The following is a 22836-nucleotide window of genomic DNA, read 5'->3' as shown; positions in this document are numbered from 1 at the left end:
TCCAATCCAGTCCTCAATTTAGGCTCCGCACATTTCTAGCAACTTCCTTTCCTTTTTCCCTCCTGTAGGCTCCCAAAGTAACTGCGCTACTAATAATGCCCCCAGAGTTGCCCCCCATGAACTAATAATGCCCCCAGAGGTGCCCCCATGAACTAATAATGCCCCCAGAGGTGCCCCCATGAACCAATAATGCCCCCAGAGGTTCCCCCATGAACTAATAATGCCCCCAGAAGTGCCCCCATATACTAATAATGCCCCCAGAGGTGCCCCCATGAACTAATAATGCCCCCAGAGGTTCCCCCATGAACAAATAATGCCCCCAGAGGTGCCCTCATATTCTAATAATGCCCCCGGAGGTGCCCCCATATACTAATAATGCCCCCAGAGGTGCCCCCATACACTAATAATGCCCCCAGAGGTGCCCCCATATTCTAATAATGCCCCTGGAGGTGCCCCCATATACTAATAATGCCCCCAGAGGTGCCCCCATACACTAATAATGCCCCCAGAGGTGCCCCCATATACTAATAATGCCCCTAGAGGTGCCCCCATATACTAATAATGCCCCCAGAGGTGCCCCCCATGAACTAATAATGCCCCCCAGAGGTGCCCTTAAAAAAAAAAAACATCCTACTCACCCAATCCGCGCTGTGTAGCTGCAGGCAGCAGCTCTCCTCCTCCTCTTCGGGCTCCATCTTGCGAGCCGCGGGGACGGGACGTCCGGCAGGAGAGGTCACGTCCCGGCCTCCCATAGGCTGCTGGCATGAAGTGCCGGCGGCCTATAGGAGTGAATGTAGGAGCAGGATGCTGACACTTCCTGCTCCTACATTATGCTCACTTTAATGTTCTGCCCGCTCATAGTGCGGGCGGAACATCAAAGTGATCTGTGCATCCCGAGAAGCTGCACGGCCGCAGCTTCTCGGGATGCTTAAAGTTACAGCGCACATTTCCCACCGGGATCCCGTGGCACCCCTGGCGGGTTCTCCCGGCACACCAGTGTGCCGCGGCACCCCGGTTGGGAGACGCTGGTCTATACTGTCTGTCCCTCTTGACACAGACATTTCCCTACTACAGACGGTCATGGGTTGGCAGAGATCCCAGGGATGCAGAGGTCATATGTTTTTGCCAAGAGGTACCACAAAGTGTGCTGTTGCTACTCAGCTGATGATGTCAGTGTTGTGATGTCAGTGCTAGTCCAGCACACAGGTGTGATGTTGGTACCTGCTTTTTTGTATGGCCGGTTGGATTCCCCAAAATGGTCTGTAACCTCCGGGTTTGTTATGGGTCACTTGTGCTCTTGTCACGCCAACCTGGAGTGGTAACTGAGCCACCCAAATTGTTGGTACTGCCACCCACAGAAGGGGGAAAAATAACCCAAGCTGTGCAGTGGTGTGTGTGTTTAGGTGCTGGTGCAGACAGAGGTAGACAGAGTCCTGTGGGTTTGATATAAAAAGAGAACAACTTTACTGTACAGTTTTTGCAGGTTAACAGTACACGTTGTACAGACAATAATTTTAAAAAAGGAGTAGAAGAAGTAGTTGGAGTAGGGCTTGTAGAAAGTAGAGCGAAGAAGAGAGGAGTTTGCCAGAGGAGCCCTATGCCCAGTGTATCCCTGTACTCTGCCGCAACCTTGGTAGATATCTTTAGCAGTAAAGTGATACTCACACTCACATTTAGACTGTGTCTTATCGCCTTCTGTCCCCTTGTATTATAGAACCCATCCTAGGTGGGTAGCACAAGCCCCAGCCATGGTTATCTGGGTGTAGCTAGGTGTCCGAGGTGTCCCAGTTACCTGCACTGTGCAGTAGGATACGTAGACTTTTGTATAACAGTAGCTTTGCCCTACTGAGATCAGCTCCTACTGCTTCAGGAGTCTGTCCTTCACTTTGTAGATTTGTTCCTGGCGTGGGCTAGGGTGTTCCTTGGTGGCTACTCTCCCTTACTTGTGCTTAGCACGCATATTGTAAGTGGTAGTTGCTTGAGAAAAACCTTTTGGTCTCTAGCTGCATCTGTTCACACTAAAGACTAGTCTGAACTGACTTAACTCAGTCCTCCCACATGGAGCTAACTCCTCCTACAGGGTGTGTGTGTAGAGAGCAAGGACAGAGAGGATAGGTAGAAAAAGAAGAGCACCTCCTATTGGTCAGCGCATAACACCTGGTACAAAGAAAATGAACCCATTACCTTCAGCTGTGCAATATTACATATAGGAAATACTGACACCTAGTGGGGAAATATTAAAATATCTCATCCACCACTTAACCTTTTGGACAGGTGCATAAAAGAAACACTAACAGTGGGACACCACAGTTTTGCCGCCCCAACCACCAAAAAGGGATTTTGAAGACAGCATAGCAATAAAACAACATTTAGAACACAATGGGGGACATTTATAAACTCAAAGGTCTTACATTAGGCCCCTTAATTTCCACGCAGGATTCGCAGGTGCATGTCTCTTAGTAAATTCGTCCTGACCTGCACACGCCATACGGGTGTAGATTTCTGCCATGCTTTATGCCGGTAAGCAGCTATGGAGGAGGGTGGAATCTGTGCCTTCTCCCTGGTGTATGCTAGGGGCACAACAGTAATAAATATCCCCCACTAGGCTTAGAAACATTATCATACTGCATACAGAAAAAAGAGCAAGAGGTGGAGATGAAGGGTTGGGAAAGTCCCCATTTTAAGCCATGGAATTATTAATTTATATAGGGATACAAAAATAATTCTTCAAATCTGTCCTTAGGTTATGCACAACAAGCTCATCGGAAGTGTACTGATTGGATCGTGTAGACTGGATGTGGGCACGGTTTACAATGAACCAGGTAACATATAAGTCGGGTATATGCCACTATTGTAAGGGGGCAAGGGGTGTGTGACCTGTGTTGATTTGAAAGAAAAAAAAAAATCACAGGAGTACCCCTTTAAGCCTCTTGTATTACCAATCACTTTACTGACCACCCGCCGTTAAGCAGCCATGTAATCTACTTTAGCCATGGCAGCGGATGACAGGATATTACATTACAGGAATCTCTGCTCGCTGTCTCATAGAATTTCACTTTGACCATGGATAGTGTGACGAATGCCAAATTCAGCGCAGTTAATGATGCGTGATAAATTCTACAAATTTCTCATTTTCGAGCTGAATGAGCGGCTAATATCATTACCTGCCCCTGGTAACAATACAATGAGCAGAATACAATTCATTAGGATTAATAACTGGGATGAGTCTCGGTGTGGCACCTCTCATGGAGGATCCGTCCGCTCTCCTGATATCTCTGTATTAATAATATAATTGTACCGTTCCTCTGTTACTGTTCCTGGAAGTGTTTTGCTAAGTAGACGACAACTGGGTGTTAACCATGCTTAAAGAGTCACTAGCATCACAAATAACTTGTGACATGTTATCAGGCATATTGATCACATTGGGTCTCGCTGCTGCGAACAGAGAGAGAGAGCTCGTGAGTAGAGTGATCTACACCTCGGCCGGCTGATAATTCCAACAATGTAGCCTCATAGGGGGGATTTATCAAACATGGTGTAATGTGAAACTGGCTCAGTTGCCCCTAGCAACCAATCAGATTCCACCTTTCATTCCTCACAGACTCTTTGGAAAATGAAAGGTGGAATCTGATTGGTTGCTAGGGGCAACTGAGCCAGTTTCACGCTACACCATGTTTGATAAATCTCCCCCATAGACTTACTCTCTCCCTGGCAGTGGCTATATCTCCTGATCACAGTGGATCTCAGCAGTGAGACCCGCTGTGATCAATACCTTTTGACACATCTTATGACAGGTTTGAAGTTATTTTGATGGGTATTTAATCTATAGGACCTGTCCTGATCTGCTTTACATGGACAATCTATTGATTTGAATGAGCACTGTGTAATGCTTCCGGTCTCCAGTGGTGGCGCTGTAGAACAGTTAAACACATACATCCAGCTCTCCCCACAGATTACAGCTTATCGCTGTGGGTCCCAGCAAGGGAACACTTTGTGATTAATTTATCGTAAAGAGACCCTTCTAAACAAGTAGAGTCTTTTCCAAAGCAGAGAACCCCTTTAAATTCTCCATTCCTAAAATTTTCTTTCTTTTTTTTTCAAACCACCGTGGAAGAACAAATGTGACAAATATAGTCTGATTGTGGACAGATGTATGTGAAACCGTTCAGTCTATTACTTGTATCTCAGTAGAATGGGTAGAAATGGCCCAATAAAGAATTAATGAGAGAATCCTCAGAAGAGCAGAAGACAATTTTTGCGAAAGATTGAGTTCAATTATGTTCTTTACGCGGCGGCAATCGAGCATTGAGCAGCCTGGATTTATCCTGACATATAATTTCTACATATGAAGTGGGTTGTTACTTTTAGTCAGTTCCTGGAATATACTATATTCTATGTAAGAGAGTGACCGCTGTATCCATTGGTTTTAATATTTCATATCACAAGTATATAAAGAAGCCAAAAAAATTATATTTCATCCTTAGTCTCCATTTTTGTTACAAGCATCTCCTGTGGGGATCCTGGCAGGAAGTGTTCAATTATTCTACAGTGCCTCCACAGGTGAAATGGAGAATTACATGGTCACTAATGAAATCTATCAGCTGCCATGTAATGTGGCGGGTCATCAAGTAGACATACTCTATGTTATGTTGACCTTCCTTATCTTTAAAGGGAACCTGTCACCCCCCATGCCGGGGTGACAGGCTCCCGACCCCCCGTTAGAGCCCCCTATACTTACCTAATCCCGCCGGGTCCCTCTTCTGGAGGTGGTTGGGTGACGGAGATCTCAGACGCTGCAGCCCGGCGCGCGCGCTGAGAGATGAGTCCAACACCCATAGAGAATGACAGGAGAGTCCAGCGCTCCGTCATTCTCTATGAGCGTTGGACTCATCTCTCAGCGCGCGCACCGGGCTGCAGCGGCTGAGATCTTCATCACCCGACCGGATCCAGAAGCGGGACCCGGCGGGATTAGGTAAGTATAGGGGGCTCTAACGGGGGGTCGGGAGCCTGTCACCCCGGCACGGGGGGTGACAGGTTCCCTTTAACTTGGCTCAACATATCAAAATATGGGAAAGTCTATGGGGGAGATTTATCAAACATGGTGTAAAGTGAAACTGGCTCAGTTGCCCCTAGCAACCAATCAGATTCCACTTTTCATTTTCCAAAGAGTCTGTGAGGAATGAAAGGTGGAATCTGATTGGTTGCTAGGGGCGACTGAGCCAGTTTCACTTTACACCATGTTTGATAAATCTCGCCCATAGACTTACATTGTCGGAATAAGTTGTCACAAAAGGGAACTGATGGTACAGCTGGGGAGTGGATGGCACGACTGCCATGCTCTCTCCGTGGCTGTGGCTATATCTCCTGATCACCTCTGAGTCTATATGTAGCCACCCAATGGTTGTGAATTAAAGTGATACTTTCACCCCCCCCCCCATCTATGTGCCAGATGCTGGACATTTGATATATATCTGTATAACACTTGTCTGTGTCTTCTTTCTGCTCTAAGATCCCTTCATTTTATCAGTGGACAGTGTCACCTAGGCGGGGCTTCACGGCAGAGAGGCTGAAGCTCCGCCTAGTTGACACTGTCCACTGCACAGAACTGCACTTAGTGGTGGTAGTGGTAGTGGGGTGACAGTATCCCTTTAAGGCCACCAAGGATATTAAATCCCTAACAATTTTTGCAGAAGGTTGAGGGTGGACACATTCGCTAAATGAGGATAGCGGATAGATTTTATGTAAAGCAGGATGGGATGCAAAGTATGGGAACTATACATCTGGTTGTTGTTACACCTTGCAGGACATCAGTTCATTGATAAGTGGGCAGTTCTTACCGACCCAGCGGATATACGGACTGGGGTGAAGGGTTACCTAAAATGTGACATCAGTGTGGCCGGCAAAGGGGACAGCGTGCAATCCTCCCAGAAAATCAGTGATGCCGAAGAACAAATAGAGAAGTATGGCTACTGAAAACAAATGTACATATATATATATACGATGTATGTAAATCATAATGGTTGTGCTATCTCCAGGTAGCTCCATTCTACCTGGATAAAGGATAAAGGACAAGTGTCAGATTATGGGGCGACCCCTAGGAACCCCTGTGATCTGACACTTCTCCCCAGCCTTTTCCTATAGTATTGAATTCTGTGTCACTGCAGGGGATTCTGGGGATCAAATAAACAGAACGACCTCTATGGAAATATAGAGAGAAATAGATAATCAGATGACAGAATTGATACATGAGGATATTGACATATAATTCATCAGAGTAGCTCTGGCTCACATATAGACACAGACATATAGACAGACGCTCACATATAGATGCTCACATATAAACGCTCACATATAGATGCTCACATAGAGACACTGACATATACACGCTCACATATAGGCACTCACATATGGACACTTACATATAGACATTGACGTATAGATGTTTACATATAGACACTTACATATAGACATTGACGTATAGATGTTCACATATAGACGCTCACGTATAGATGCTCACATATAAACGCTCACATATAGACGCTCACGTATAGATGCTCACATAGAGACACCGACATATAGACACTGACATATACACGCTCACATATAGGCACTCACATATAGATACTTACATATAGACATTGACATATAGATGTTTACATATAGACGCTCACGTATAGATGCTCGCATATAAACGCTCACATATAGACTTTCACATATAGACATTGAGATATAGATGCTCACGTATAGATGCTCACATATAGACCCTCACATATAGACTTTCACATATAGATGCTCACATATAGACGCTCACATGTAGACCCTCACATATAGGCGCTGACACATAGAGGCTCACATATAGGCACTCACATATAAACGCTCACATATAGACGCTCACATATAGACACTGACCTATAGATGCTCACATATAGACCCTTACATATAGACATTGACGTATAGATGTTTACATATAGACGCTCACGTATAGATGCTCACATATAGACATTGAGATATAGATGCTCACGTATAGATGCTCACATATAGACCCTCACATATAGACTTTCACATATAGACCCTCACATATAGACTTTCACATATAGATGCTCACATATAGACGCTCACATGTAGACCCTCACATATAGGCGCTGACACATAGAGGCTCACATATAGGCACTCACATATAAACGCTCACATATAGACACTGACATATAGATGCTCACATATAGACCCTCACGTATAGACCCTCACATATAGACCCTCACACATAGAGGCTCACATATAGGCACTTACATTTAAACGCTCCCATATAGGTGCTCACATATAGACACTCACATATAGATGTTCACAAATAGAGACTTATAGAGGCTTACATAAAAACGCTTACATATAGACACTCACATATAGAGGCTCACTTTTAGATGGTCACAAATAGGCGCTCACATATAGGCGCTCACACATAGAGGCTCACATATAGACGCTCACATGTAGACGCTCATATATGTCCATTGTTTTTTAAAGGAACTTGCTGATTCCTAAAGGATTTCCAACAGAAAGACCATGGGCCAGATTCTATGTGAGGATCTACAGAGCGGAAGGTCTCCCGAAAATGAACTCTAGTATCATGGCCAATGTCACCAAGGCCTTTATAGGGGATAGCAAAGACCTTGTGGATCCCTATGTGGTCGTCATGTTTGCTGGACAGATGGTAAGTTCTGTAGGGGACACTTCTCTTATGCATTGCTTCTCTTCAGATCAATGACTGTGATCAAGTAGACATAATTCCTTTTTGTCAAATAAGTTGACTAGTCAGCTGTTTGGCTTTGGCAATACACGGTGAATGGAGCCAGAAGCAGTTGGTGCGGTCCACTATGATTTGCACCATCTGCTTCCGGCTCAATGCCCTGTGTAGCCGATCAGCATGGGTTCTGGGTATCCGCTAATCAGCAATTGATGGTCTATCTTGAGGATTTCCCACAGATCATATTTTCCTGGAGAACCCCTTTAAGCCCTTTGATTTGATTTGAAGGGAGCCTATCACTATTACTATCATAGGGATCCTGAATACATCCGTGAATTAGGTATCTGCTGCTCCTTAGTTCATTTGGTGCACCAAGAGCGGTCCCAAGCCTCCGGTGCATGATGGGCTATGCTGCTGTCATTGATCCCAGGCCTGGCGTTCAGTAATAGTATTCTTACTGAGCAACCTCAGGACTACCCGTCAAGCATATATATGAAAAAGCGGGCAAAGCTGGTAGGAATAGTGGTGTACCAGGGGGCTTGAGACGACCCTAGGGACACTAAACTAATTTTTACATTAGAATTTTACAGATTGAAAATGAAGCGGCGGAATAAGGTAACCAAAGTGCAAATGTATATAGGATCCCAGCAGCTATTACACCATACCAGAAGGTCTGCATGTACTATGGTAGGGATAGGTTCCCTTAAACGTCAATCACATATTGATATCCATTGGGGTGTGTACAGGTGGAACAATGAGGATTGTGGACCTGTATGTATATATATATATATATATCACGGTCAGTGGGACACCATTTCACTCAATAATTGTAAATTGTTAGGGACGAACCACGGCCCAGAAGAACACGGCAGAACCAGTGTGGCACGAGCAGATCATCTTCAAGGAGATGTTCCCTCCATTGTGTCGTCGAGTAAAGATCCAGGTGTGGGACGAGGGCAGCATGAATGACGTGGCTTTGGCAACTCACTTCATAGACCTGAAGAAGATTTCCGATGAGCAAGATGGGGACAAGGGTGAGATCATATTGGTATGGTGTAAGAGTAAATAATAGAACAGTGGGTATCAATCCAACTGGACCAACATCTGCATGGTGTGCTTAGTCATACACGCTAGACCGCCCATGTAACAGGGATGTTACTAACCAGACTGCTGTCCCATGACGATGAATCAGTAGGTAGAGTCTTACCCAATTGCGCAGACATTGTGTTCTTACTCTAATAGTAACCAGGCGTCCTATCACATTCAGTAATAGCTGCATGAATCCAGACACATTGTGCTCCCCCTAGAGGAGCTCTCAGCATTGCATGGAATTCTGCTATGGGGCCTGATGGTTTTTATGGTCTCCTCTAGATAGCGCCAGGGGCGTAACTACCACTATAGCAGCCATAGCGGCTGCTATGGGGCCCGCCGCATCAGGGGGCCCCATGGCCTGCTCCTGCAATACACTGGGCCCCCTGAGCCGTCATCATTTTCAGCACCGGGTGGCCCTGCTGGTCTCCTGGGTTTTGCAAATGTCCCTTTAACTGCAAGCACTCCTGACCGGAGCTAGCAGTTATGTAGTTATGACTTCACTTGACCGTTTAGTGGTCAGTCGTGGGGGGGGGGGGGGGGGGGGGGGGGGCAATCAAAAGTTTGCTATGGGGCCCTGCCATTTCTAGTTACGCCCCTGGATAGCGCTATATAAAAGGCGCAAGAATGTTTGTTGTCTGCAGTAGCATAAGACTTGCGAGGGATATTAAATCTTCTATGTTCAAAAGAGGATATGATTTACATTTCAATATACCTAAGGCAGCTTGACACTGCGGGCAACACACATCAAACCTCCATATTGTGCACTGGAAATAATTCAGAAAGTCTTGGAAAAATAAATTATTAATGACTCATCATCCTGAGGACTATGAGGACTATCAATAAAAACCCAACTTACAGTATAGAAGTTATAACTACTATATTACTGCTCCGATGTACAAGAATATAAGTACTATAATACTGCTCCTATATACAGGAATATAACTAATATAATACTGCTCCTATATACAAGAATATAACTACTATAATACTGCTCCTATATACAAGAATATAAGTACTATAATATTGCTCCTATATACAGGAATATAACTACTATAATACTGCTCCTATATACAGGAATATAACTACTATAATACTGCTCCTATATACAAGAATATAACTACTATAATACTGCCCCCTATATACAAGGATATAACTACTATAATACAGCTCCTATATACAGGAATATAACTACTATAATACTGCTCCTATATACAAGAATACACCTGCTATAATACTGCTCCTATATACAGGAATATAACTACTATAATACTGCCTCCTATATACAAGAATATAACTACTATAATACTGCTCCTATATACAGGAATATAACTGCTATAATACTGCTCCTATATACAAGAACATAACTACTATAATACTGCTCCTATATACAAGAATATAACTACTATAATACTGCCCCCTATATACAAGAATATAACTACTATAATACTGCTCCTATATACAAGAATATAACTACTATAATACTGCTCCTATATACAAGAATATAACTACTATAATACTGCTCCCTATATACAAGAATATAACTACTATAATACTGCTTCTATATACAGGAATATAACTAATATAATACCTCCTCCTCCTATATATGAGAATACTGTATAACTACTATAATACTGCCCACTATATTAATACTATAACAATGTAATCTATTCTACAGGCTTCCTCCCAACTTTTGGACCAGCCTGGATAAATCTGTACGGCTCCCCTCGTAACACCACTTTGATGGAAGACCACCAAGAACTCAATGAGGGTCATGGGGAAGGGGTCTCCTTTAGGGGACGTATCTTACTTGAGCTTGCTGTCGAGATTCTTTCTGGAGGAGCCCATGAGTCCAAATTTTCCAAAATCATCAAAGACATCAAGATCCCATTGAAGGATTCCAAATCATCAAAAGGATCCGGGAAGGAAAAAGGAGAAAAAGGATCAGAGGAGGCGAAAGCTTCGCCTGGAGCAGATAAGACCAACTCTACCCAGGTGGAAGTGGAGCATTTTGAAGTTCCTCCTGAGGTCAGTCCATATCTTTTATATTATCCACTATGTTACCATCATGGATTGTGGAATCTCAGTTAGGGACCCAGTGTATGGCTGATCAATGCCAAACTTCGGGATATGACCACCTCCTACTACAGTGGTGCCCACAAAACACCCTCAACCTATTGCTTTTGATGTGACCCCTATATCAGAGTCCATCAGAGTGCCCCTATATAAGTGTGGGGTACTATGCCCTATATTATGTCAGTATGAGGTAACATGGGCCTTGTGATTTTTTATTTATTTTTTTTTTAGATCCATGAAGAAAAGTTTGAAGACTTTCTACTTTTTGGCTCCTTTTTTGAAGCAACTCTGATTGACAGGAAGATTGGAGACAAACCCATCAGCTTTGAGGCCACCGTAGGTAAGTGACTATTATCTATCCCAAAACATAAAAAAAGAGATCGGCACTATTGTAATGTGAACTGAGTCTTATTAAGATATCACGCTGATATATTGCTACCAGTCATTAAGTGGGGTGCTCACTCCGTAGTAGTAAGGGTCCAGTGGTATAAGGATAAACAAGAGGGTAAACGGTAGGCTACTGACCATAAAATGGGACTTATTTCAATCCATTAAAATCATTGTGAAACAATCAGACGGCTAGGTCGCCAGCACCATATGGTAAGCGTGACTGCTGTTTTGCGTGCGTCAGCATGCTTCTCCAGACGTCTGGAGAAGCATGCTGACGCACGCGAAACAGCTGTCACGTTTACCATATGGTGCTGGCATCCTGGCCATTCGATTGTTTCACAAAGATTTTAATGGATTGAAGTAAAAGTCACGTTTTATGGTGAGTAGCCTACCGTTTGCCCTCTTGTTTATCGTTATATGACTATTATCTATATTGCCTAGCCTAGACTGGATACAATTGTACCTGAGAGCAGGACTAGCTATGTACAGTGTATCAGTCTGGAGACCAGGCTGTAGAGCTCACAGAGCATTGTCTCTTCTCTATACAATTACACTTCCACACTTGATAAATTTGGTGTAAAAAGTAGCAGATTTGGCACGTGTGTGGTGCTCACGCCCAACGTGAACAAGCCCTTAAATTTGCGATCACTGATGATTTGTATGGTTGACAGGTAACTACGGCAATGTCCTGGATGGGGTGTCACCGCATCCGAGCAAAAAGAAAACCTCTGACGCTGAGGAGGCAGAGAGCGCTCCATTACTACAGACCGAAGAAGGAGAGGAGGCACATGAGCTGGCATTGTCTTTTAGATCCATGACCACTCCAGAGAAGCCGGTGATAACTGAGGGGAACAGGTGATGATACCAGATGAGTACAACAAGGCCTGCAACCAGGGGTGCAAGGGTTACCACTGCAGCTAGGCCCCAACACCATGAGGGTCACACAGCCATATGTATCATGGCTGCACATTAGGGTGTGGAATTTTTTTAAATTTAAAGGGCTTGTCTAGTGCTGTAAAAACATTGCTTACAAATAAGCAATACTCACCTGCCGGATCTCCAGCTAATGCTGGTGTAATGGTGCCTGATCCAAGGTGATCACACATCAAGTTTTCACAGCCAATCACTGCCTGAGGAGGGTCACCCCTGCTGCCTGTGATTGGCTGAGCAGTCAGATCCTCTGTGTCAAGAAGAGGATTATGAATTGATGATTAGTAGGGAACGGCAACCAGGCCTGAACACCCCCACCGAGCAAAACTTTTGACATGTATCTACAAGATGTCAACATTTTTGGAAAGTGGCAGGTACATTTGACCTTAACTCTATGACTAGATATTTGCAAGTGTTGTTTTTTTTTTTTTTTAACATCTTCCTTTAGGTGTTTTTTTTTCTTCTCTGACTAGGAATTATAACTACTTACCATTCTATGAGAAAAAGCCGTGTGTCTATGTGAAAAGTACATGGGGAGACCAGACATTTCGACTGTACACCTCCAACATGCTCCAGAAAATGGCGGATCACCTGGTGAGTCACTATGTATACAAGCTGCACACTATGGTGACCCACAAGAGTAGATCAGTCCAGCCTCCCTGACTGTATGCATATAGGGGGAGATTTATCAAACATGGTGTAAAGTGAAACTGGCTCAGTTGCCCCTAGCAACCAATCAGATTCCTCCTTTCATTCCCCACAGACTCCTTGGAAAATGAAAGGTGGAATCTGATTGGTTGCTAGGGGCAACTGGGCCAGTTTCACTTTACACCATATTTGATGAATCTCCCGCTATAGTCTCTTATTTAGAGATATATAGAGATGAGGATTATTACATAGTTCTCCCAGCTGGCAGAGATGGTACTGGCTCAAACTTGCTATGTGGGACTGTGCTGATGCATTGTGGGATTGATAGAAAATTTGAAGGGAGAGAATGCAGTTTGATATCTTTAAGGGGTACTCTGGGGATTTTTTTTTTTACTTTCAAATCAACTGGAATCAAAAAGTTATATAGATTTGTAATTTACTCTAGTCTTTCAGCACTTATCAGCTGTTGTGTGTCCTGCAGGAAGTGGTGTATTCTTTCCAGTCTGGCACAGTGCTCTCTGCTGCCACCTCTGTCCATGTCAGGAACTGTCCAGAGCAGTAGAAAATCCCCATAGAAAACCTCTCCTGCTCTGGACAGTTCCTGACATGGACAGAGGTGGCAGCAGAGAGCACTGTGTCAGACTGGAAAGAATACATCACTTCCTGTAGGACATACAGCAGCTGATAAGTGCAGGAAGACTGGAGATTTTTTAAATAGATAATTAACAAATCTGTTGCAGAGTGTCTGCAACAGATTTGTTAATTATCTATTTAAAAATATCTAAAGTAAAAAAAATATAGAGGTTGAACATTCCCTTTAAGCCATTGGGCTAACCAGAAAGTCAATACCTGATGAGCTGATTTCATTTACAGCAAGGGTATAATGGTTATAAACTCCACTTGTCTGGACATGAGCGATGGCTCCACCAATTACACAGGTTTTATTACAATACTTTACCATGGCAGCGCACAGACTAGAAAGGTTATGTATCAGAAGCTATATACAGTACTGCACGCCCGGTGAGGGGTGTAATAAAGAAGATATAGAAGCGCCAGGTGCTCGGTAATCCAGCCTTAATGTCAATGTGCAGGAGTCACTTGGGGATTGTCTGTTTTGATGAAGACATAAAATCACTTGATGCATCAGTGGTAGGAAATAAATACAGGATTTAATTACAATCCACCTTAATAGCTAGGAATAAAATCCACCTTAATAGCTGAGAATAAATTCCACCTTAATAGTCTCTTTGAGTTGGAAGTTTGTAACAAGAGACATATTACTTGAGAGATATAGAAAATACTCACCTATTAACAGTCATTGGTGCTAAGGGCAAGGTCTAGATATGTGGGAAGTCACCAAGAGCTCAGAAGTAATGTGAATTTACCATTTACCGTCATCTTATATGGCACAGAGACCTTTGGAACAACTGGCATCTCTTCATCTCCTATAGCTAACAACCCAAAATTTTAGTTATATTCAATTGAATGGGGATGCGCTGCAGTACCAAGCACAGCCACACCTGTTTATATGGAGCTGTGCCTGGATAAACAGTTAAAGGGAATCTGTCAGCTCCCAGGCCCTATCTAAGGTGCTGACAGTGTGCTGTAGTTGGCAGTCCCCTAGTGGTGCTTTTTGGTATTTTTCCGTACAGTGGATTATGCACAATTTCATATCTCCTACTGTACTGAAGAGGCAAAGAGGAGTGGCACACCTCTCCACTCCTTCCCCTCCCTCCTCTTCATAAATAATCAAGGCTGCCAGGCCTCCTGCTCGCTCAGCTGTCAGCCAGTGTCTCTGATTGGAGATCAGTCCTCTGTAGGCAGTTTATGTCTGAAAGAAACACTCAGGTATAGTTGAAGCTGTGGTCTAGGGGTAGCTCTCCTGTCTAGAGACCTGCCATCAGTTCATTCTCTGGTTCAAATTCCCTGATGGAAATGAAATATAGGTCTTTATTTATGTTTTTCTCATTATTGTATCATTTTTAAGGCTACGTTCACACACAGTATTTTTGTTTAATATTTTGGTCAGTATTTTGCAACCAAAACCAGAAGTGGATTGAAAACACAGAAAAGCTATATTCAAACACTGTTAAAATTGAGTGAATGGCTTTTAATGGCAAATAATTACTGTTATTTTAAAACAACGTCCGATATTTGCCATTAAATGACGGCCATCCGCTTAATGTCAACAGTGTGAGAACATAGCCTTTCTGTGTTCTCAATCCACTCCTGGTTTTGGTTGCAAAATACTGACCAAAATATTGAGCAAAAATACTCTGTGAACATAGCCTTAAAAATGACATAATAATGAGACAAAAAAGACCTATATTGCATTTCCATCAGGAGATTTGAACCGGAGAATGAACTGCTGGCAGGTCTCTAGACAGGTGAGTTACCCCTAGACTACAGCTCCAACACATTAGGGAGAAGAAATTCAATTATACCTGAGTGTTTCCTCCAGACGTAAACTGCCTACAGAGGACTGATCTGCAATCAGAGACACTGGCTAACAGCTGAGCGAGCAGGAGGCCGGGCAGCATTGATTATTCATGAAGAAGAGGGAGCAGGAAGGAGTGGAAAGGTGTGCCAGAGTGTGGCACAAACAACTCCTCTTTGCCTCTCCATTAAAGTAGGAGACATAAGATTGTACATAATCCGCTGCACAGAAAATTACCAAAAAGGCACCATGCTCACTAGGGGACTGCCAGCTACAGCACACTGTCAGCACCTTTAGGTAGTGCCCGGGAGCTGACGGATTCCCTTTATAGACGTACTATGGTAAAAAAAAATTTCTTTCAAATCAACTGGTTTCAGAAAGTTATATAGATTTGTCATTCATTTCTATTTAAAAATCTCCAGCCTTCCAGTACTTATAAGGTGCTGTATGTCCTACAGGAAGTGGTGTATTCTTTCCAGTCTGACACAGTGCTCTCTGCTGCCACCTTCTGTCCATGTCAGGAAGTGTCCAAAGCTGGAGAGGTTTTCTATGGGGATTTGCTGCTGCTCTGGACAGTTCCTGAAATGGACAGAGGTGGCAGCAGAGAGCCATGTGCCAGACTGGGAAAGTATACACCACTTCCTGTAGGACATACAGCAGCTGATAAGTACTGGAAAACTGGCGATTTTTTAAATAGAAGTAAGTTCCAAATCTATATAATTTTCTGAAACCAGGAAGAAGCAATATGGTTTACTTTTTCTGCTGCTTGTGGGTTGGAGCTCCTAATTATCAAGACCATAAACTGAAAGTCTTGAACGACCCCTTGAAGTCTCTTTGTATTTTAACATTATGTTCTTTATTCTCCAGGAAGAAGGATTGAAGCAAATGATAGAGCTGGTGAAAGTTTCTGATTTTGCCCCTGAAGAAAAGATGCGAGATGTTCTCACTGACTTCATCAGCCAGAGCAAGTACGGGCGCTTCTTATCATATATTAATAGTTATTTAAAGGGGTCACATTTAAAGGGGGTCATTCTAAGATTAAAGGTTATAAGGTGAGGTCAAATCTAGCTGATTGGTGGTGGTCTGACTCCCACCAATCACAGGACTGTATAGGCCCACCGAGTGAATGAAGTGACGGCATTCATGCTTGATCATGGTTCCTCTCACCAAGCATTGCTGACTGCTGTCTCATAGACAGTAAATAGAATGGCGGTAGAGCATGTATTCTGCTGCTTCATTCACTTGGAGTACAACTAACATCCATTGTTGTGATCGGTAGAGGACTGACCCTTGAAGACAGGGAGGGGGAGGCTGAGCTGTGAGCTTCATCCATTGTCTATCTATATACAGATCACTTTCCAGCCTCCTCCTCCTCCCTATTATGAAAGGCAGAACAGGAAGTCTCAGCTTAGTTTTGGCCTAGTGGTAAGAATGAACATTGCAACATTGACTGTCAAGTCTTCCAGTACTTATCAGCTGCTATATGTCCTAAAGGAAGTGGTATTATTTCCAGTCTGGAGAGTAGGAGAGGTTTTCCATAGGGATTTGCTACTGCTCTGGACAGTTCATGACATGGACAGAGGTGGCAGCAGAGAACACTGCGTCAGACCTGAAAGAATACACCACTTCCTGCAGGACATCCAGCAGCTGATAAGTACTGGAAGACTGGAGATTTTTTTAATAGAAGTAAATTACAAATCTTTGGCACTTTCTGGCACCAGTTGATTATAAAAAAAAATTTGGGTGAACAATCCCTTTAACATCTTTATACAAAACTTAAAACAATGTGTGATTTTCTCATTGACCCTATGGCCATTGCTTGCTGTTAAATTTTCATAAATACTGAAAATCCTTTAAGCTTGAAGTGTATTACGTTGTCAGGAGCTGGATGCAGGAAGTAAGTAAGGTCAACTATAGGAGGAAACCTTATTGCACTAAAAGATCTGCTGGCAGTGTCGTATAGACGGGGGATTACATTAGAGGGGTTGTTTAATTCTGAAAATGACTTGTATACACTGTGCTCACAAGCAGCAGCTCTGGTTCTGATGGATCCATTCCAGGAGTTATGTAGGATTAGAAGAACATAGCTGATTTAAAAAGAAAAAGAAAACAGCGCCACCCTAGTCCTCAGGTTGCTTGTGGTATTACAACTCCACCAGGCTCACTTCTATGTAACTGAACTGCAGTACCACACACACCCTGAGGACAGGTGTGGCGCTGTCTTTGGCAGAAAGCCAGCTAGATATGCAGGATTTATCGAGAGGTTTCCACATCTAGATTAGTCCAGCGAACTGGTTTATCTCCTTTACCAGGAGACCAACTCAGTCCCTTTACTGTTTTCATTTATGTCGGACTTTGGGTTGTATGAGCAGCGATGACAGTCGGGTTTACAATGATCTTAAAAGGGATGATGGATGTCGGACATTGCTATTCTTTTCACTTTCAGGGCGTTCATCTCGGCATCAGAGAAGAAAAGCAAAATGTTGAACACCACAGCCCTGGATAAGAAGAGAGTGACGCTCTGCAAACAGGAGCTGGTAAAACATATAAACCATACGTTTGTGTGCCAGGACTCTATGGGGGCGATTTATCAAACATGGTGTAAAGTGAAACTGGCTCAGTTGCCCCTAGCAACCAATCAGATTCCACCTTTCATTTTCCAAACAGTCTGTGAGGAATTAAAGATGGAATCTGATTGGTTGCTAGGGGCAACTGAGCCAGTTTCACTTTACACCATGTTTGATAAATCTCCCCCTATATGTAGAGAAGTATTGGGCCTAGCTCTTAGTCACTGAATATAGGTGTTTTATTCAGTCTCATCGCCCCAGGTATATAATATCCAATCCCGACCAGTGCAGTTACCTTATAACCATTAGTGATATAATGGGTCATTCTATATCACTCACTGATACCAGAGCGGGGCTGTAATAGGAGTGAGATCCTGAGATTTTTTTCCCTTCTTTGATTTATTATTGAGAGGTGGAAGTGTCAGAAACCGCAGTAACTGTATGAAGTGGAGACCGTGTAATGTTACAGAGCGGGGTCACCGAGCATAAAAGTCACCAACACCCGGCTGACTCCATAACTGCAGAGACCGAAACTTATCTGGTATCAGCGCAAAGACTGTGCCTGCCGGGAGCTTCATGGCTGAGCAGCTGCATGCAAACCTCACATCACGAGTATAATGCCCAGCGTCAGGGGTGTAAAGCCGCCACCACTGGACTGCAGCAGGGGAGACGTGTTCTGTGTAGTAATGGATCACACTTCTCTATCTGGCGTCAGATGGATGAGTCCAGGTTTGGTGAACGCCAGGAAATGTTACCTGCCTGACTGCATTGTGTCGGCTGTAAGGTTTGGTGGTAGAAAGATAGTGTTTGTGTATTTAGAATTTGATGTCCTAAATAGTCCTGTAGGTGTCATGTGGAAGGGCCCTGTATTTTTAACCATATAGTGTATGTAAAAAAAAAACTTTTTTTCTAACAACATTTCTAACAAGGTCACTACTTAGAAACCAACTTTTCATCATGGTGTCTGACAGCTGATGTCTCATCGTTCCTATAATGATGACAGCGCTAGTTCCACCATGACAGTCATAGTCTCTGTGGCCTCGTACAGTAATAGTGCTATTATCATATACTGCGTCCTAAGAACAGACATGATCTGCCTTACAGGAGGGAATGTCAAGTGAAGCAAAAGCAATCGTCCAGCAGAAGAAGAAGCTGTCCATGAATGAGATGACGAGGGAAATGCAGAGTTTCATTGACCGGATCCAGTTTCTGGTGGATGAGGTAAATGTGTTATAGATGGGTCCAGCCAGGCAAAGTGAATTACGTTAAATCTGGAGACAATGAGAGGTCTGTTGAGTGGAGATGCCAAACTGTTCGCCTATGGATGTATCCATGTTTTCCAGGACTCCTTAGGGCCATGTTCACGCGGCGTATGACACTGGCCGTTCTGTGACCTGGCTGTGTCACCATACGGCCAGTGTCAGTGAAAATCATCCTGGCAGGTACTGCAGATGATCTTCATTTCTGTTGCGCCCGCATACCAATTCACCATTGAATACAATGGAGAGTGCATCCGGAGCCGCACTCTCCATTGTGTGCAGTGTAAGGCTTGTGCAGCCGCTATTAAATGAATAGCGGCCGCACAAAACTGACATGTCAGTTTTCCGCGTGGCCTCTTAGGATCCTGGCTGGGATTCCCTCTGACTGCAGCACAATGTAAGTTTAGTATTATTCACGGCTGTTGTTGCAAATCTACAACAAAGGCCGTGATTAATACTAAACTTACAGTACGTTGTGTGAACATAGCCTAGGGCTGCATCCAACTTCTGCAGCCACTGGGAGTCAAATGCGGAGCGCTCAGGTTTGGAGAATGTCACCGAACCCAAACAGTTCGGTATCTCCACCAAACACTAGTTGGGATTTATTACACAACACATGACCAGTCGTTTCTTGAAGTTGACCACACTAGAGGTGGCATGGGAGGGGTTACAAGAATAAAGTTGACTTGACTTGTTTTGCAGCCGCAACACACCGTTCCTGATGTCTTCATATGGCTCCTCAGCAACAATAAGCGTGTTGCCTATGCCCGAATCCCAGCCAGAGACGTTCTCTACTCCCCGGTGCCTGAAGAGAAAGGTCACCATTGTGGGAAGATTAAAACCCTCTTCTTCAAAGTAAGTAGCTGACGTCTGGTGACCGTCTCCTTTAGTAATAGACAATGAGAGATCTAACCTTTCTGCTACGTCCCGCACATTATTAATTGTGACATTGATGAATTTTTACTAAGTGGGTTAGAACAATGTAGTGTAATGGTGTGGCCGGTGCCCTTCATTTCTATTAGATTTTCCTTCTACATTTAAAGGAGATAAACTCAGGTCATTAGAAAGTAAAGGAGACGGAGACATATTAGGGAGACTTACTGTTCATTATCCACACATGATTGATGACTCTGCCGTACCCGGATAATACACTTACTCCTATGTCCTATAATGAACTTAAAATCTTTACGTAAAGAGTCAGAGAAAGTGTTGCTGTATGTGTCCTCATGTCGGGTGACACCAAGTGTAGTAGACAGAGGTGCTCACCTTATTGTTCTGTGGACCTGAGGAAGAAGAGGTAATCCCTTCAAAACACGTTGTCCATGTGTTAATACTAAACAAAGTCCAGTGAATCCAGTTTAGGGAGTCGGTATTACTTTATAGACTTTCTGTTACAATGTAGGGGTCTGTAATACCTTAGGTTGTGTGGTCACTGGTCCGTATTACATTCAGCGAGCTTCATATTGAAGTGTGACAATGGAAGTCTCATGCAATGCTTTAAATTGAAATGATCCTTCCTTCCCTTCCTTCCTCTCCTTCCTTCCTCCTCTCCCTTCCTCACTTCCTCTGTCTCTTCTTCTTTTCTTCCTCCTCTCACTTCCTCTGTCTCTTCCTTCCTTCCTCCTCTCCCATCCATTCCTTCCTCCCTGTCTTCCTCCATTATTTCCTTCTTCCCTCCTTTCCCTTCCTCTCCTTCCTTCCTCCTCTCCCTTCCTCGCTCACTGCCTCTGTCTCTTCTTCTTTCCTTCCTCCTCTCCCTCCCTCACTTCCTCTGTCTCTTCCTTCCTCCCTCCCTCCTTTACTTCCCTCACTTCCTCTGTCTCTTCCTTCCTTCCTCCTCTCCCATCCCTTCCTTCCTCCCTGTCTTCCTCCATTATTTCCTTCTTCCCTCCTTTCCCTTCCTCTCTCCCTTCTTTGTCTCTTCCTTCCCTCCTTATTTCTATGTGCACAGTCCTTGCCAATAGGGAGAAGTTAAATTAAATAGGACTAATTCTACTCCGAAAGTGGCAGTCCCAGATATTATCTGACTTTTATACCATGAATTGTAATGATATTGGCCATTCTTGTGTGATCAGTCAGCATGTTCTATCCACAGCTCCCAGGAAAGAGAGGTCCTGGATGGAGCGTTCAGGCCAAAGTAGACGTCTTTTTATGGCTGGGTTCCAGCAAGTACTCACATGCCATCTTTGAAAACTTGCCAATTGGATACGAGATTGAACATCCAACAACTTCAAGTGGACATCATGGAACACCCCCACCTGGGAATCTTGTCTATAAGAGTAAGAGTCTAATAATTCTTTGATCATCGATTACCCTGTGTGGAGAGTGTCTACAAATGGCGCTTCTCTCTCTGGAGGACCTGAAATGTCCATATGTTATACAGGCAGGCAATAATTCCACTGAGCATGGTGTAATCCCTTATTTCCACTGTGATGGTGCTGTAGAAAAATTCCATACTCAATGCCCGTTCTCCTGATACCCACCTGATCACTGGTGCAACCTATAGGCATCTTTTTGCAGGTGACCATTCTAACAAAAGGTGGTTTTAAAAAGTTGCAATAAAAGTGTAAATTACATGGATTGCTACTAGTATCAGCTAACAATAGATAGACGCATCCCTACTCACTGTATGAAGCTGAGCTTTTATCTGGGGTGCACATAACATAGAGTTGACCTATGTGGTCAATGTTCACAATTTTTTGGGAACGTGGCAAACTTAAAAACAACACGCCACCTCCGCGACATAACATTATGCTGACAGTGTTAATAATATTTTGTGCTATTAGTGTGTCTCCTCAATGATGATCTTTAAGACATCAATGTTTCAATAAAGATTGGTTTTCTTGAATTTCCTGCTGCAGATTCCATATTAAAGCCCTCAATTAATTCAGACTCCAGACCAGATCCCTAAACTCAATCAGAACCCATACCAGATCCCTAAACTCAATCAGAACCCATACCAGATCCCTAAACTCAATCAGGTAACAGACCAGATCCCTAAACTCAATCAGAACCCATACCAGATCCCTAAACTCAATCAGAACCCATACCAGATCCCTAAACTCAATCAGAACCCATACCAGATCCCTAAACTCAATCAGAACCCATACCAGATCGTTAAACTCAATCAGGTAACAGACCAGATCCCTAAACTCAATCAGAACCCATACCAGATCCCTAAATTTAAACAGAACCCGTACCAGATCCCTAAACTCAATCAGGTAACAGACCAGATCCGTAAGCTCATTTAGACCCCCAGACCACATCCCTAAACTCAACCAGAACCCATACCACATCCCTAAACACATCATACCAGATTCCAAAACTCACTTGGATTCCAGACTGGATGCCTAAATTAATTCATACTTGACACCAGACTCTTCCCTGAACTAATTCAGCTAGCACCGGATTCCTAAACTCACTCAGACCCGAGACCAGACCCATGAACTCACTTACACTCCAGATCAGATCCCTTAACTCTATCAGATCCAAGACCATATCCCTAAACTCATTCCCAAACTTACTTTAGACTTGAAAGCAGACTCATCCCTAAACTAATTCATCCCAGACCAGATCCCTAAACTCACATAGACCACTGACCAGACCCACAAACTAATTCTGACTACAGAACAGACACCTAAACTAATTCACACCCCATCAGACCTGGTAGTTAGTTACGACCTAGATGAGACAAAAAAAACACAG

At 43.6% G+C, this 22836-nt stretch overlaps 1 protein-coding gene across 4 annotated transcripts in view; it reads left to right on the top strand.

Moving 5' to 3' along the window:
* Positions 1–22836, top strand: part of FER1L6 (fer-1 like family member 6) — a 103133-nt gene that overhangs the window by 42487 nt on the left and 37810 nt on the right. For all 4 annotated transcript variants that reach the window (XM_069957126.1, XM_069957125.1, XM_069957128.1 and 1 more), the window contains exons 7-19: positions 2744–2822; positions 5804–5960; positions 7516–7702; positions 8577–8769; positions 10503–10852; positions 11132–11240; positions 11962–12145; positions 12694–12814; positions 16173–16273; positions 17752–17842; positions 18977–19093; positions 19834–19986; positions 21227–21410. In XM_069957126.1, coding sequence (XP_069813227.1) covers positions 2744–2822; positions 5804–5960; positions 7516–7702; positions 8577–8769; positions 10503–10852; positions 11132–11240; positions 11962–12145; positions 12694–12814; positions 16173–16273; positions 17752–17842; positions 18977–19093; positions 19834–19986; positions 21227–21410 — 2026 coding nt within the window. The remainder of the gene's footprint in view (positions 1–2743; positions 2823–5803; positions 5961–7515; positions 7703–8576; positions 8770–10502; positions 10853–11131; positions 11241–11961; positions 12146–12693; positions 12815–16172; positions 16274–17751; positions 17843–18976; positions 19094–19833; positions 19987–21226; positions 21411–22836) is intronic.

The sequence above is a fragment of the Dendropsophus ebraccatus genome, chromosome 2 (genome assembly GCF_027789765.1).
Source record: "Dendropsophus ebraccatus isolate aDenEbr1 chromosome 2, aDenEbr1.pat, whole genome shotgun sequence".
NCBI lineage: Eukaryota > Metazoa > Chordata > Amphibia > Anura > Hylidae > Dendropsophus > Dendropsophus ebraccatus.
This window is presented reverse-complemented; position numbering and strand designations above follow the sequence as displayed.